Source organism: Penaeus monodon, chromosome 2 (assembly GCF_015228065.2).
Source record: "Penaeus monodon isolate SGIC_2016 chromosome 2, NSTDA_Pmon_1, whole genome shotgun sequence".
NCBI lineage: Eukaryota > Metazoa > Arthropoda > Malacostraca > Decapoda > Penaeidae > Penaeus > Penaeus monodon.
The window spans coordinates 49,792,205-49,805,405 of record NC_051387.1 but is presented as its reverse complement, the minus strand read 5'-3'; the positions used below and the strand labels follow the sequence as shown (position 1 = coordinate 49,805,405).

Below are 13,201 nucleotides of genomic sequence, written 5' to 3'. Positions count from 1 at the left end.
TAATCATATTATAATGTGTATATATATACACATACTTATATGTATGCATATGTATAATATACATAATGTATATGTGTGTATATATATACTTATATATATACATATATATGTGATACTTTTTATATATATATATATATTATATATATATATATATATATATTATACATACATACACATATATACACATACACAAAGAGAGACAAAGAGACATAGAAAGAGAGAGAGAGACAGACAGACAATAATAGATACCCGCCCACCCAAACATAACCATCTTTCCGCTACATAAAGAATCATGACCCCGCTGTTATACCCAGCTGCCTTCCTCCTTCAGACTGCCTCAACCGACCGTCTCGCCCGCATGCAAGCCATTTCCAGTTGCTTGTGTTTGTACGGTTGCCAAAAGGAAATGGCCATTGCGTACGTGTGTTCCCCAACCCGCGGCGCTCTGCAATATGCCGGCGTGCAGAGCTTGGGTCAGTCAGCAGCGTCTGGGTAAGGCTTGCGCAGTCGTACGCACAGCCTGCTCGACGTCAATTGAAAACGCGGGAGCCAGAGAAACGCGGTAACCATAGGGAATGGGAACACGAAAGAAGAAAATTTTCTGTCTTCTTTTTTTTATCATGAATTCAGGATTATCTGTCTGACAAAATGCTGGAGAATCAAGGAAGGAAGTCAGATATGTCAAAATATCATAGTTAGGTGGGTTCGTTAGCACAACCTGAAAAAATAGGGATCGATTTGATGAAAGGTTGTGTAAAAGGTCATGGTTTTCTATTTGCACATAGAACACCACCATCACACAAATAATATTAAGCGGAAACAGAGTTTCATAAACAAGTATGAAAAGGTTTGACATCAGGTGCAACTAAAAAAAAAAAAAACAGAGGGTAACGTACGAGTGCGTATGTGTACCAGACATACGCCTACAAGGGATAGGCCTATCGAACAAGTGACATCACTTTTCCAAGACTTCGTGAAAGTTTAAAGATTCTATTTAAAGATTTATCCTTATAAAAAATACACAAATATAAGCAGACAGTCAGTCTTAACTAATCAGATCACCCATAAATGAAAAACAAAATCTTATGATTATGAAGTATATCGATTTTCCACTTTAAAAGGTAGCTGTGAATGATCTTCCCGGGCAGCGATCGATTCCAGCCGAGAGGAATTCCCAGCGTTTCCCGGTAAACGTCAAATACGGCGCCGGTGCTCCTCGTATATGTACTTTATAAACGGTTCAGGTCGCGTTATTTTGGGCTCCTGGATTTGTAAAAAGGCTGTAAGGTGTTATAGGTTTACCGCAGAAACAACTAGAAGGCTTCGCGATGTGACTACTGGTGTTTCGCGCATTTTAACGATCCTGAAATTGCAAGAAATTACTTCTGCAGTCACTTGCAAAACAAAAAGGACACCAAAACAATTTACTGCCTTTCGTCTCCTTCATAAGCATAGACACAGTCCTTTATATTAGAAAACCAAAGGATATATCAACTTGAGGAAATGCAAAAGTGTACATCATCAGCGTTTTCAGTTTTCTTTATTACAGATGAACAAAATCAATGTAGTAGCGAGAGGTTATAGGGGAAGGTTAGCGACTAATGGTAACTGCGCACCCGACAATTGCACGTCGCTCATCGCCTGTGCTTTAACCTCTTAAATATACGCACTAATTGCAGAATTTTAATGCAGTTATATAACATGTTCACGTAAATAAAATACACTTGATCTCAAGGGAGAAAATAAATAATTCAAAACGATAGATAAATAAAGTAAAAAAAGAGTACAATATAGTGCCTTGTTGGCATCGGCGCGGAGTCGCTAGTGGTGCAGACGACGCGAGCTCACCAACCAAGCCAGTGTGAGGCAACCCTGGTCTTGGTTGGACGTCTAAGAAGGGACGTCTGAAAAACGCTATGGGGCTTTTGTCAGAGGGCACACCGCTCTCCTGGCCCGAGACCAAAAAGCATGCTGACCACGTGCGGGAACATGGCATCAAACAGTTCATCAACCAATTTCATCAGCTGAAGGGTCGCCAGGGAGACTGTCTGAAATGGGGTGATGAGGTAGGTCGTGGAAATACTAACTACTTGTATTTCGTTCCTTTGGTTGCTACACCCATGACAGTGTGATTTTCAGTGTTCTTTACACTTGTTCTTGGCACGTTTTAAATTTGTGTCTAGTTCCCTCTCAAGGGCACCAGACACACGTGACATCACGTGATGGCCATGCGTACGACATACGGTTTTCTATGCTAAAAATACGACTTGACATTGCACTCGTTTAGTATGTAGGCCTAGTGCTGGTCTTGATGCCATCTGCGGAAGTTATACCTGTGCATTTAATTTTCGTCTTCGGCATTAGTGCCTACATGACACTTCACCGTGATTCAGTTAGACATTGTCTTGTATGCCAGGCACCCAGTATGCCAAAATACCGGGAGATAACTTTTTTCAATTTTAAAACATTTCACTCGGCTTGGTGTAGCCCCTATATATTCTAAGGCGAGTGTAAATACGGCGTATTATTGGGATTTATCAGTTTGCAAACTAGAGATCAACGTGGGATCCCAGATGCCGCGTAAGTAGAGGAGGTTCGCGTCAACACAACGATTGCACAGACACGACTTAGCAAGACGTGAGTGCCAGATGTCTATTGTTAGGCTTTCGGGAAAGCTCCTTTTACTGGCGTGTCTGCGTTAGTGCTTGTGCCTGCGTATGCATTTAATATATGTACGTGCGTGGGTGTGTATGTGTGTTGACCTGGGGACTGAGACATCCACGACTTCAAACAGAGAATTAGTCGCTGGCTAGAGAAACAACAGAGGATGCTGAACTAAGAAGACATGTTTTCCCGAGCGGCTGTTAAACGACAAAGTGCGTGTGTGCGAACATTACACTGTGACGTCATATTACAGCTTGAATGTTAGAGCATGTGAACCTTTTTTTCTTTCTCTCTCTCTCTCCTTTGCTTTCGAGAGACCAACTGGCAGCTGGGCCTGGAGACATGCGGCAGATGGTGTCACTGTCATGCGCCTGCCTACCATGATCTGCCTGGACGCAGTGCACAAAATCGTTAAGGATTGTGTCCGGTTTAATTATCCATAGATATATATGTATATGTCCATGTCATTTCCATCTTATAGTTATATGTGTGGCACTACTGTTTTGCTGATTAAAATCGTATTTTAACTGTTTTTGAAAATCAGGTATTGATTGGTATATGGGATCTCTGTATTATAAGAAGAGAAAATATTGACCAATTTCTTTAAGTATGTGTCACTCTTAATAACAGTGAGGGTATATAAATATGTCTACTTCTGTTTACATGAAACGGATAACAGAATCCAAAAATAACCATTAACGGTAAACCTTTGCCATAAAATAATTCCCCTGGGTGCGCATGGCAAATAAATATTTACATTGAATGAATAACATAATATATGCCATATACGGTAGTGATAGATGCTTGTAAAATACCCATTTACATTAAATATGATTAAACAGCCCACGTCGTACTCGTAAAACTATAATGACAACAGACAAGTATACCGTGATAATCACAGACAACGACAGACAAGTGGCATAATAATCACAAATAAGAAAAACAAACATAAGCAGTTCTGTATACACCCCAGTGTTTACTCTGTAAGATTTTTTCCTTCGTTGAATTAGCCAGTGTGATGTGTAGAAAATTGTAACGCTGACTAGCAACTTAGAGGCAGCTGATAGAGAGTGGGGGAGGAGGAGGTAGGGAATGGGGAGAAGTGGAGGAGGAGGGGAGTGGGAGAGGGTGTTGGGGGAAGGCAGGAGGGGAGGAGGGAGGCTAAGGGAAAGGGGGGAGGAAGGAGTGAGGTAGGGTGCTAGATTGAGCGGGAGCTAGGGGGGAGGGGAGGAAGGAGGGGACATGGGGAGGATGTCTAGGCGAGGGAAGAGGGGAGAGGAGGGGGGTTAGCATGGGGTGAAGGAGAGGGTAACGGGGAGAGGGAGGAGGCAAGACGGATGAGTATGTTAATGAAGAAGCGAGTTTGAGTTAGCCTCAGGATGACTTTGTCGTTGTGAGAAAGACTGTTGGTCATTGTACTTTTTCATGTTGATTAGTTTTATAACAATAGATTGGGGGAGAGAAGGTGCTCTGATTCATGTTTAGGATTTAAGTGGTTGATTTTATCTTATTTTGTTTTGTTGAGACTGATGGCACCTGCAATATCACATCAATATCATCACCACTGTCGGCGTTATTATCATCACCGTGATGTTACTATTATTACAACATTCTCCTCTTCATCATAAATATGACTGCCATCTTACCGTTATATTTTTATTGCTATCATCATCATCATCTTCATTATCTTCATTACCACCACCAGTACCACCATCATCATCATCACGACCACCACCACCACGATCATCGTCACCACCACCACCACCACTACCATCGTCATCATTACCACGACCATCGTCACCACCATCATCACTATCGCCACCATCATTACCACCACCATCATCATCATCACCACCGCCACCACGATCATCATCATCACCACAACCATCATCGCCATCAATATTTGACTCGATGAAAGAGCGGGTGGATGCATAAACACTTAAATTTTTAATTTAGTAATTAAAGAAACTATTAGATAGACAAATAAATTATAAAACGCGCGCGCGTGTGTGTGCATAGATGAACAGATGTTTGAGTGCATAAGCAATCAGATAAAAGTTCGAATGAACGGATAGGACAAACAAAAAAGTAGATGAATACACAGATAGGAGGTACAAACAATAAACAAATAAACAAGAACATAATAAACACACACACACACACACACACATACATACATACAACATACATACATACATACACACACACACACACACACACACACACACACACACACACACACACACACACACACACACACACACACACACACACACACACAACACATATATATATATATATATATATATATATATAAATAATATAATATAATATAGTATAATATAATGTAATTAGAAGACAAACAGCAATCCATACCCGCGTTACGAAACCCGCAGGATGGCCCGGGGCCGACTGGGTCACTTGCACTGCCTCTGTAGTAACCGAGTCCCAGAATAAACCCCTTTTAGTGCCTAGGTAGACAGCTTTTGAAACTAAAACTTCACCAAAGACACGAGGATGGCATTTCCGGTCAGCAGTTGAGGATTAAGAGGATGGGGAAGGAGGAGGAAAGGAGGGAGAAGGGGGGGAAAGGGGGAAGGGAGGTAGGGAGGATAGGGGAGAGGGGGAATGGGTTGGGAGAAGGGGGATAGGGAGGGATGGGAGATAAGGGAAAGGAGGGGATAGGGGGAAGAGGCCGAGAGATTACGCTTTGGGGATGGGGGAGGGGGAGGAGTAGGGGTTAAGCGTAAGGGAAGGGGGGAGAGGGACGGGGGGGGGATTTCGGGATGGAGACAGGAGTAGGGGAAGAAGGGGAGGGGTAAAGATGGGGAATGATGTTAAGGGAGGAAAGAAGAAATAAAAAGGAGGGATAGAGAAAAACGGGAGAAGAGGAATATACATATCAAGACGGAAGACACGGGGAGAATGAGAGAGAGATAAAAAGAGAAAATGAAAGAGAGAGAGGAAGACAGAGAGAGAAAGAGCAAGAGAGGGAAAGAGGGGAAGCTAAAAGGAAGGAAGTTGATACACAGTACGAGTGTGGTAAGGCTATTTAGGCCTATCAGAAGGATGGGTGTTGCTAGCCTAATAATAGACAGTGTCAGTGTTGACAGTGAGCAGGATAAATGGGATGTAATTCAAGGTGTTTTTGTGTACTTTAATATTTTTACTGATATTTTGTTTTAGTGCGTTTGGTATTATTGTCATAATAGTCGTCATTATCATTTTTATCATTATTATCATCTCTGGTCTTAGTTGGATCATAATCATGACCATCGTATTCATTGTTATCTTAAGTATTTTTATCATAATCTTCATCATTATTCATCAACATTGTAAGTCATATTTGTTCATCATCATTATCATTATTCATCATCATCATCATTATTCACCATCATCATTATCATTATTCATCATCATTATCATTATTGTGCCATCATCTTCATCACTGTCATTACCACCATCACTATCATCATCACCATTACGATCACCATGGCAATAAATTTCCCTATTCATTTGCTTGTTTCCATTACCATTATTATTGCCTTTGTTTCAATTTTCCTCTGCATTTTTTGGGCCATTGATTGATTTCTGTTTAATCTAAATGCAAATTAGTTTTGATATCAACGCTTCATATTCGCCAAGTCCGACTTAATTGATATTTATTGAATATAGAAGAGTGGGAAATTAAAAAGTGAGCGATTTATATGAAATGGCGATAGTGATTTTTGTTATGAAGATGATAATGATGAAATTAATGATGCTAATGATGGTGATGGTTTTAATTGATCAGGGTATTGATGTCATTGATGATGAAAAATGATGATGGTGATGTTCTAGTGATAATGAGAATAATGATATTAATGGAAATGACAACAGTAATAACAATGATGATAATAATGAATGTATATTAACGATTGCAACAAATAATATAGAAATACAACAGTGATGAAAAGAGAAAAGGGAAACATTATATAAAAAAGAGAAGAGGAAAGGTCGGCAGAGGGAGAGAATTATATATAGAAATAGAAAGATCTATAGATAGGCGAATAAATATTTAGACAGACAGAGATAGAGAGTAATGCCCCCTCGACTGGATTGCACAGGCCTGCTTTCTCAGAACACGGCTCCCAGAGATTAAGCAACGCGACCTGTGACAAGGAGGGTTCTTATCTGATGCCCGAGAAGACATGACCTTATCTTTTTTTTTCCTTCTTTAGTAAAAGGGGTAAAGACGCGCATAAAACTGAATCGTTCGGTGTTGTGAGTGGGTAGTAGGTTAAGATAAATGTTTTTGTTTTGTTTTTCTTTCTTTTCTGTCCACCGTAAATTTAGGATTCATGCTTGTCTTGTGTGACGTCAGAGAGATTTGGGTGTATGATAGTAATTCCAGACAGACTGTGGGAGAGAGAGAGCGGCAGACAGAGTGGGAGCCACACTCACACAGACTAAGAGTTGGAGAGAGAGAATAGCTATTTAAATAATACGTCTACATTAGAAAACGCAGAAGATGAACAGAAGGAATATAACAAAAGAAAGAAAAAAAAACGAAGAGTAAACACGAGCGAAGAAAACGGGAGATAGGAAGACTTTTCAGACAAAAAGAGAGAGAAATTGAAGTCTGGATGATAGGCATGCAAGTGTTTGATAAAATACGGGAAGCATCATCAAGGCGAGGGCGGAGCGGCCAGAGGAGGCGGTGAAATACGGAGTCGAGAAATCCAATTGCTCAAAAGTTTAAATGTCACTTCTCCGGGCTCGCGCGGGAAAGACATACTTTTTCCTTACATTCGACAATTCTAGATTAAAAGGAGTGATTTGTCCCATACACGTACATATATACACAGATATTCGGACGCACATGAAATACATTCTCAAATACACATACGGACAAATACAGTTGCATACACACACGTACAAACACACACGCGTACTCGTATGTATATTCATACGTGTCCGTGAGTGTGAACGCATACATGTGTAAGTATACACGTAGGTATTGCCTATTGACGAATATTGCATTGCACTGACAGATTCCCGAATCAATTGAATATCACAGGCTCTCTTATCCTTCATGTGCCGTTGTCATGATAGTTAAATTTGCATAATTGCCGGCTCGTGGACGTATTTAACTCGTTGCATCGGAATATGCGACCTTTGCGTTATTACATTACATTTACTAGTCAGTTCTATCGCTAATAGGATTATTGATTGTATATCGTAGTTGAGAGATGGCGAGAGGGACGAAAGGGAATTGGGAGATGGTACGCGTGAGAAGGTCTAAGAACAGGGACATTTATAGGATTATTACTTTAGATGTATTGATAAGATTACGTTTTGTATTAACCTTGACAGATCATATGATAACATCTGAGCACAGACTTCGTGGACTTTTCTTTTCCCCTTTTTCTTATTTCTGGCCTTCCTCACTTCCTTTTGTCTGTGAGAAGTGTGTCCCAGTAGACATGCGATTCACAGAGCTCGTTTTAAACAATGAGTCACTCAGTTTAAAGACCTGTTTTGCGCATTTATACATCTCCCAAGTTTCGAAAAAAGGTTTTATATTCATCTGTTACACGTGAGATGTACCTGGCATTGCTACTTTGGTTAAGGTTACTATCACCTGATAGAGCTACTCATACCACGGAGATGCGTGTACCTATTTTTATCCTCACTATGGTATCATGATTTTGTTTTCCTTTGTTGTGCTATGTGTAGCCATGGTTACACATAAGCTATATTTATTTACACTTACGACACTATAGACGCCTATTATCCATAAGTGAAAAGGTGCGTCACCACGGAGCCAGGGTTGTAGAATCCTGCAATAGAACCAGCGACAGGAGAGCAGGCATTTTACACCATAGAGGAAATAGCCTATTTTTATCCTACACCTGCGACAAGGGGTGGATAACTCCGTATTTTTAGCAGACACGTGCAGATCATGCGGGAGAGAGAGAGAGAAAGTTGTGACTCCCAGAAATCGGCAGGTAATAAGCAAACAGGACCAGGTGAATGGTTATCTCCGTCTAATCTCCAGCCTTGGAGAGTTATCAGGTCGTCTCGATGAATGTGTTCTGCGATGTCGTTGGTGCTTTGTCTTGTGCATCGTGTGCTGCGGCGAGGAGGTTGTAGCTTCTCTCTCCGCTTTTTTGCTGATTGCATTCCCTGTCTGTACTCTTGCTCTCTGTCTCTGACTTTCCCTCTCCCTCTCCATCTTATCTGTTTTCTTCTCTTTCTCCTGCATATCATCTCACGCACTCATGGTCCCCCCCCTCTCTCTCTCTCTCTCTCTCTCTCTCTCTCTCTCTCTCTCTCTCTCTCTCTCTCTCTCTCTCTCTCTCTCTCTCTCTCTCTCTCTCTCTTTCCGTCTTCGTATCCGTCTTCGTCTCCGTCTCCCTCTCCCTCTCCCTCTCCCTTGATTTCTCGTTCGATTCGTGTGTGTGTTGCTGTCTTCCTGTCGGATTATGTGCATAACTTATGAAATGCTTGAGCATACTGGAAAATGTTTACTGTAGTTATGAAAATACCAGAACCAAAACGTATGTATTTAAACTGACAAGGCATTCATATAATACAATACACGGTGTGTGTGTGTGTGTGTGTGTGTGTGTGTGTGTGTGTGTGTGTGTGTGTGTGTGTGTGTGTGTGTGTGTGTGTGTGTGTGTGTGTACATATATACACACATGCACATTTGTGTTTGTCCATTAAAATGATAATGCATGAATGTGAAATATATCTCAAGCCACAGTTAATTACAGTTCCATTGAGAGCGGCCGCTGCAACAGCCTAATTGAGTTTCTTACTAATTGATTTAATCATACGTCCTCCCGGAAGACATAACAAACGCAAATACTTATTATTTTCCGGAATTGTTACGACAAATGGCGATCGTTTCTCGGAGGGAAGGAATGTGTATCGATATTCCCTTTTCACTTTGGAAATCCTTACGTGTGCCCTAATGACACACGCCATGCCATATGCCATGCGGTCTGCTGTAAATAGAAGCCTTTTCCACATGATTCATTCGACACCATCGCTGTAGTACTAGGACACGTGTCATACAACACACATATATATATATATATATATATATATATATATATATATATATATATATATATATATATATATATATACACACACACAAACAAACACACACGCACACACACACACACACACACACACACACACACACACACACACACACACACACACACACACACACACACACACACACACACACATATATATATATATATATATATATATATATATATATATATATATTTAGTTAAGTTATATATATATATATATATATATATATATATATATATATATATATATATTTAGTTAAAGTTATATAATTCATATAGGTATATAAATATATGAATTACATATATTTATTTACGTATGCATACATAGAGCCAGTCTAATCACACAGTACTACCATGATCATGAGTGATAACGAAACATGAAAATAATTATCCACAGTTATATCGGAAAGTTGACTCATCCTTCTGGAGTCAAGGCAAGAAATTGGTCACTCTGCCTCTCCGGCTATTTCTGGTTCTCAAAATTTGTCAGGAATGCCAGGCTGTCTGTCATAGATGGAAGTTACCAAGAGTGCAAAGAGTGTTTTTTAACACGGAAGAGAGAATATGAAGATCTAGAAATATGCGGTTTTGTAATCCTTAATAGCCATAAACTGTCGCGTTTGAAGGATTTACATAGATATTTCTCGGGGGGAATGGACAGAGAGACAGACAGACAGATAAAAAAAAATACATAAAACAGAAGAGCTACAGAGACAGGAGAACACTTACAACCGCAAAAGCAAAAGTGATTATAAGAAAACAACAACCTCTTTTTATCTCCATCGGTCATCTCGTACCCAACGTTGCAAAAAAGAGGACAGCCGTTTTACTGAATGAGGTGCTATTCCATGCGAGGTCACGCCTACTATCCGGAGATCGGGTCACATAAAATAAACAGCATGACATAAAACCAGGGTAAGATAGTAAATCTAGTTGGAAAACTGCCATTAAATCACGCTGTTAAATGAGTGAGAGCATATTTTTTTGGGGGGGAAGTTATTACAGATGAGAAAACCGGGTCAGCCGAAAGTGATGAATAAGATTTTGAGCTCATAAACGCATGCGCACATCTACAGTATAGAGAGCCACACTTTATTCAATACACGAAGCATATAGAAGGTTAAAAGATAAATATAAGTACTCGGAATACTTATTCAACCTCTCGTGACGTCACTGCACTATATTTACCTTCATGTAACAAGGTGATTGAGGATCTAGAATGGGCTATTGCGATTACCGTTGTAGGTAGGGGCGTCCATTCTTAGGTACTTTGCATTCCGGGGGATCTTGAGCATTAGAGCAGCTCTGTATCCTCGTGAGATATATATAGATGGACGCTTGTTTACAATTGAGGACCTAAAGAGTGTTGGAGACGGTTGTTTGCATTCTGATAGGAAAGGAAAGATAAGTGGTTAGAGAAAAGGCGGTTACATCCGAGGAAACGGAAGCTCAGTAAGATTTCTCTCTCTCTCTCTCTCTCTCTCTCTCTCTCTCTCTCTCTCTCTCTCTCTCTCTCTCTCTCTCTCTCTCTCTCTCTCTACCTGTCCCTGCCCCCTTTCCCTTCATTCCTCCCTCCCTCCCTTTCTTCCCTTCCTCCCTCCCCTCTTACCATCTCTCTCTCTCTCTCTCCCCCGACCTATCTTATCCATGAACAAACGCATACACGGCCCTCCGCCTCCCTCCTAGCCTGCCTCCTTCATCCTAACCTTGAAGGAGATTGTTGCCATGTTCCTCCATCTCGCATGACTACTTAATTCCTCCTTCCCTATCTCTCTGACCCATGCTGATCTCTCTCTCTCTCTCTCTCTCTCTCTCTCTCTCTCTCTCTCTCTCTCTCTCTCTCTCTCTCTCTCGTCCCCTCTCCTGTTGTTTGTCTTTATCATTCACTATCTCTTTACATCGACCTTCATTCTTCATCAGTCTGTACTTCATTTTGTCAGTCAGTTACTTTCCTCATGATGGCGCTCATGGTCTGCTTTAATCAAGCCTTTTTTATTAAGACTAGACGATATCCTTTGTATTGTCATGTCATTATTATTATCATCCTCATCCACAGCCATCATCATCATCATTATCGTTATCATTGTCATTATCATCTTTATTATCACCATCGCCATTATTACTGCCATAATAATAATAATGAAAATTATTATTGTTGTTTTGTTGATGTTGTTTTTCTTCATCATCATCACTATCATTATCATCATTGTTATTATTATTATTATTATTATTATTATTATATATTGTTGATATCATTATTGTTATTATGAACACTATTTGTTGTAGATAAGTTGTTTGCAATTTAAATGCAATTCAAATATTTCACGACACAAGATCCTGAGCCGAGTTACTTATGTGGCCTTGGGTTTGTCTGTCTTACTCTTTTCCAAAGGTGACATGATAAACATTATTTTGGAATTGATTTTAAACAAGTGGGAAAATGCCTGATTACCTGCACGGCATTATAGCAGCAAAAATAGCAATGTAATGTATAAATTGTTTGTTGTGGTATGCATGTTCTCGAAGACCAGACATTAAAATTGAATTAAAATGGTAATGAATGATAAAAATATGACCATATGGCATGAAATTACCTTAACATTACTGTCTGTCAAAAAAATGTAGGTAAAATAATAAATACATTACTTATATCGGCGTGTAATGTCCGCACTAAAATAAAAACTGGTAAAATCCGTGTGTGATGTACACGTTAAACTAAAAATGAGGCTATTAGAATTTTAATACATGACGCAGCACATACCAAAGGACACTAAAACAGCAAAAGACATTTAAAACCTTGCAGAAGATCAAGTACCTGGCGGTTTACGCACAACGCAAACGTTAGAATGGCAGTAAAACCTCCATAAATAAAGTTACACATCAAACACTAATCCCATCCAGTCGTAACACAAACATTAAAACCGTACCAAAACGTCGATACATAAAGGAAACATAAAACATTAAAACCTCATTAATCATACAGTGCAAAACGGTTTATACTTTAACCAAACACAGAATACACAACAGATGACAAAAAAAAAAATATATATATACATAACAATTAAACACAAACGATACTGAAAGAAACCTAAACCTTCAAAAGGTCCTAAAATATCCCCGAAATAATGTTACAGATCGAGTACATGATTATCAAGCTTGACCACAAGAACAGGAAGGCGAGACTGAGCTTGCGCGGATCCGAACTGCTCGAGGTTCTCCGTGAAGCCGAGGAAACCAACCCCAAGTTAGTGTCACTGATGTTGTTAAGAGTCGCAGTTAGTGTTATTGTGAGTTTTGGTTGTAAGTGGCGTTATTGGTCGCAGTTATAGTTAATGCAATTATGTTTTGTAATTGATGTTATTGGTTCAAGTTGTAATGTTTTATGAGTTGTAGTTATAAATGGCAGTAATCACATTATTTTTGTTATTATTTTTTTCAAA

General features: G+C 39.7%; 1 protein-coding gene across 1 annotated transcript in view; it reads left to right on the top strand.

The window, feature by feature from the left end:
- Window positions 1-1,843: 1,843 nt before the first annotated feature.
- The window catches only part of LOC119583498 (glutamate--cysteine ligase catalytic subunit-like), a 39,593-nt gene continuing 28,235 nt past the window's right edge, over window positions 1,844-13,201 (top strand). The window contains exons 1-2 of the mRNA XM_037932014.1: window positions 1,844-2,066; window positions 12,896-13,005. Of these exons, the coding sequence (XP_037787942.1) occupies window positions 1,917-2,066; window positions 12,896-13,005 (260 nt within the window). The 5' untranslated portion in view covers window positions 1,844-1,916. The remainder of the gene's footprint in view (window positions 2,067-12,895; window positions 13,006-13,201) is intronic.